We start from the raw sequence: 3,552 nt of genomic DNA, 5'->3' as shown, positions 1-3,552 counted from the left end.
GAGTTTGGCATAGTGTGTGATTGCACCAGCGCTGTTAGTCGATCCATCAATGTTTCGGAGACCTATCTGTCGTTTGAGTGGTCGTTTGTAGATGTTATTCTCTCGTGCGAATTTCTCATGTAGGAAGTAACCGGTAGCACCGGAATCGATCATAGCAGGTGTGCGTAGAGATTTATTTACTCCTGATATTGTTACAAATACGCGAAAGTGGGACGAGAGGTGATCTATCGATGATACAGTACACGACGAGATATGGTCCGAAGGATCAGAGTCCGAATGTACAGGAGCTGGCGCTGTTGAAGGCTGCTCATCTAAACCGGGCGCCAGAGCTGCAGCTCTAGTCTGGGCCCTTGCTAAAAACCCTGGCTAAGCTTTGCCATCAATTCAGCTTGTTGCTTCTGCATCAAGACCGTCATGTCTTTGAGACTAGCTACGTCGGCAGCCGAGTCTTGAGACGCAGAGATAGAAGCCGATGTCGAGGGACTTGTCGACGATGAAACTCGTACCGATTGCGATTTTGGTGGTTGTCCGTTTAGTCTCGACAGACAGAGCTTCTTCCAGTGACCGGGTTTACCACAATGTTGCCACTTGGTGTCCTCATGCGCTCCGTCTGCCTTGTGACCTTTGGAACCGCAGACGCGGCAGCGACCGACCATGAGCTTGTTGTATTGCTTCTTGATCTCCGCGGGGTCCTTGAGACCCTGGAATAGGTCGTCGAAGCGTGCGGCGGAGATGTCTATGGCGTCGATGTCCATTGCGTTCGGGTCGCGGAAGCCGGAGGAGCGCGTCGTTGTCGATGACCGGGGCTGCGAGACTGGTTTGCCTTGATTGGCCGCCAGGTCTGCTTTCTGCAAGTCGATTGTTGCTCCGTAATTTTTCACCTGGTTGTAGTCTGTGGCCAGGGGGGCGAAGTAGGACAGCCTGTTGAGGTAATCCGAATTCATCCCGGACTTGAGACGATCGTAGAGGTCGTTATTTGACCAGCCGGTACGACGAGAGTAAGTCTCGAAGTCAGAGAGATAATCCGCGAAAGTCCGATCGCCCTGTTTGATTGATATGAGCTTCTGCTTGGCCTCGTTCTTCGCGTCGACAGGTTCGAATTTAGCAGAGAACTGTTTGACAAATTCGTCCCAGTCAGCGTTGAATGGAGTGCGTCCGTCGGAGAGTTCGTCGATGTGAGGGCGTGCCCAGACCGCTGCTTCATCTGTCATGAAGGATAGGATACCGGTGATCATTTTGAGCGGGTCCATTATCCAGTTGCCGGCATGGTCGAGGATGATAACGTCTTGAGCGTTTCACGAGGCAAATATCTCTTTGTTTCCTCGGACGTATACGCGGAAGGCGCTGCGGAACAATCTGGCTTTTTCGGACGATTTGCCGTCGAAAGTGGCTGGTTTTTCGACGAAGGACTGGGACCTGGTGGAAGAAACCGTGGCGACCGGCTGGCGCGCATGTGCTACGAACTGGTTCACAGTCGTCGTGAGGTTGTTGACGTTTTGGACCAGTGTGACCATGAGATTTAATACGTCCTGCATGGTGGGTTGTGGTGCTGGGGGTGGAACGTCCATTGCTTCGGTGGGTTCTTCTAGGTGGTATCGCTCGCGAATTCGTCCTTCCTGTTCGCTATTGATGAACAGGTAAGGTGGGTTCTCGGAGGTGACTGGTCGTGTCTGGTGCTCGTAGTAGCAATTTGGACAGAGATAGTTTGTGCAAGTGTTTAACTGTCTTCTTTCATCCAAATAGTAGTCTCGAGCTTCTTCGAAGTTGAAGACGTGAGCGAAGGCCGCGCAAACTAGGCGAGTGTCTGCCACTGTTTCTGATTCGTCCGATAGGACGGAGAACAGATTTATAGAAAGTGGAAAGGGAGTTCTAGGAATAATTGTACTAATTCTAACTCGACGAGATGGTCGAGCGCGTAGTCTAGTACGTACGGATCGAGGATTCGTTCCTCGTCGTAATCTATATATTCGAAAACTATGTATTCGTCCAGCTTTTCTAATCGAAGTATCCGTTAACCCAAACCGCACGAAGTGCTTTGAAAATCTGGACTCAGTTACGCCGCAGTCCTTTGAACGAGATCCCGCCGATCTGCTTCAATCCTGAGTCCCAGCGGTTCCACTCCTCGACGCTGATGACGCGTGAGACGTCCTTGAGGGTGCGATCGAGGTGAGCGAGGCGGTCGCAAAGCTTGAAGACGGCGTTGATGTCGTCGGTTAGAACGTCGGGGCAGTCAAGCGACTCGAGCACGTTGAAGCGCTTGAGGGTGGCGGCGAATTTCGGCGCGAAGATACGGGTGAGGTCGGCGGCCGTGTAGCGAGAGAAGTCGATGGTGACGGGCTTTGGAGCGATGGGGGTGTAGGTCAGGGTGGCGGTGAGGCGATCCGCTAGAGAGCGGCTGGAAGAGGCACTGGCGTGCGCGTTTTGCCTAGTGCGGGCTTGGTTGCGTTGTGCCTGGAAGTGCTGGCGGTCGTCGTGAGCCGCGAGCTTGGCCTGCTCGACTGCGTCCCAGTCGATGGTAGGGAGAGCGGTGGACGGAGGCGGGAGTGTAGAGACGTGCCTAACGACGGCACGGAGCTCGGTGGTGGTGTACTGGTGTGGGGCGCCTGCTTCGCGTTCTTGACTGAGTTGGTCGAATACGGCTTCGGGCAGCGCGCGTCGGAGGCGTGGGTGACGCTCGTCCGCGAGGCGTTTGAAAGCGCGGGGGCGGTCGGGCAAATCCTTCGGCACTGGTTTTATGCAGGGATTAGCACTACGCGCGTACGTCTGCCACCAATCGCCGAAGAGACTTACTCTTCAAACGGTAGGAATAAACTTTTTTAAAACTGTGCACGGGGCACTGGATAGGGGGGAGTAGTCCGGGTGCACGAAGATCTCAACCTAATGATGTGGACTTGCGTCGACACACCACGAGGGATACTTGCGTGGATCTAATCAGAAGGCGGCGCCGACGAGGTCTGGCGACTGATGTGTTAGCTTGTTTAGCTAGCCCAATAAACCAAGTTATATTAGCAATTGTACTACGATACAAATGAAGGCTTACCTAGCCCAATAAACCAAGAGGTTGAGATGGGGCTAGGTAGCGACGAAGGGAGTCCTTATATACTAGTCAGGGTGCGCACGGACCAGGCATTACATAAGCGACCGGTGCTACGGCGATTTGCTAGTGTTTAGGGGACGAGGGCCGGCGTGTCATATCGTATGACGTTGTCGGGCCGACGGAGATAGGATGTCCGTTGCCGATCGGACTCGGAGATGGACGGGGGCCGGTGTGTCATATCGTATGACGTTGTCGGGCCAACGGGAATCGGATGTCCGATGGAGATCGGAGTGCGGCTGTTACCGAGGAAGCGTGATGCGGCGACGGGGCGGCGGCGATGCAGGCGCGGCTGATGCGCTGATGCGTGCCCATTGGTGATGCGTTCTAGAGGTGTTAGCGCGCGGCTAGGACTTGTAAACTGGCGCCGATGCGCTGACGACATTTGGAGGGTCGTATAAACGTGGAATAAATCGGAGAAAATGGGAATAAAATAGGAGGCCGGGGCTACGCCCACG

General features: G+C 54.2%; 1 protein-coding gene across 1 annotated transcript; it reads right to left on the bottom strand.

The window, feature by feature from the left end:
- Positions 1 to 1,295: 1,295 nt before the first annotated feature.
- On the bottom strand, positions 1,296 to 3,479 carry PHACADRAFT_200145 (uncharacterized protein; the record flags this gene model as incomplete). Its single annotated transcript, XM_007400408.1, has 4 exons — positions 1,296 to 1,869; positions 1,932 to 1,995; positions 2,058 to 2,726; positions 3,218 to 3,479. The coding sequence occupies 4 exons, from the start codon at positions 3,477 to 3,479 to the stop codon at positions 1,296 to 1,298; spliced, it is 1,569 nt and encodes a 522-aa protein (XP_007400470.1).
- Positions 3,480 to 3,552: the final 73 nt, after the last annotated feature.

The sequence above is a fragment of the Phanerochaete carnosa genome (assembly GCF_000300595.1).
Source record: "Phanerochaete carnosa HHB-10118-sp unplaced genomic scaffold PHACAscaffold_10, whole genome shotgun sequence".
Taxonomy (NCBI): Eukaryota; Fungi; Basidiomycota; class Agaricomycetes; order Polyporales; family Phanerochaetaceae; genus Phanerochaete; species Phanerochaete carnosa.
The sequence above is the reverse complement of the archived record's forward strand: the minus strand, read 5'-3'. Positions and strand labels throughout refer to the sequence as shown.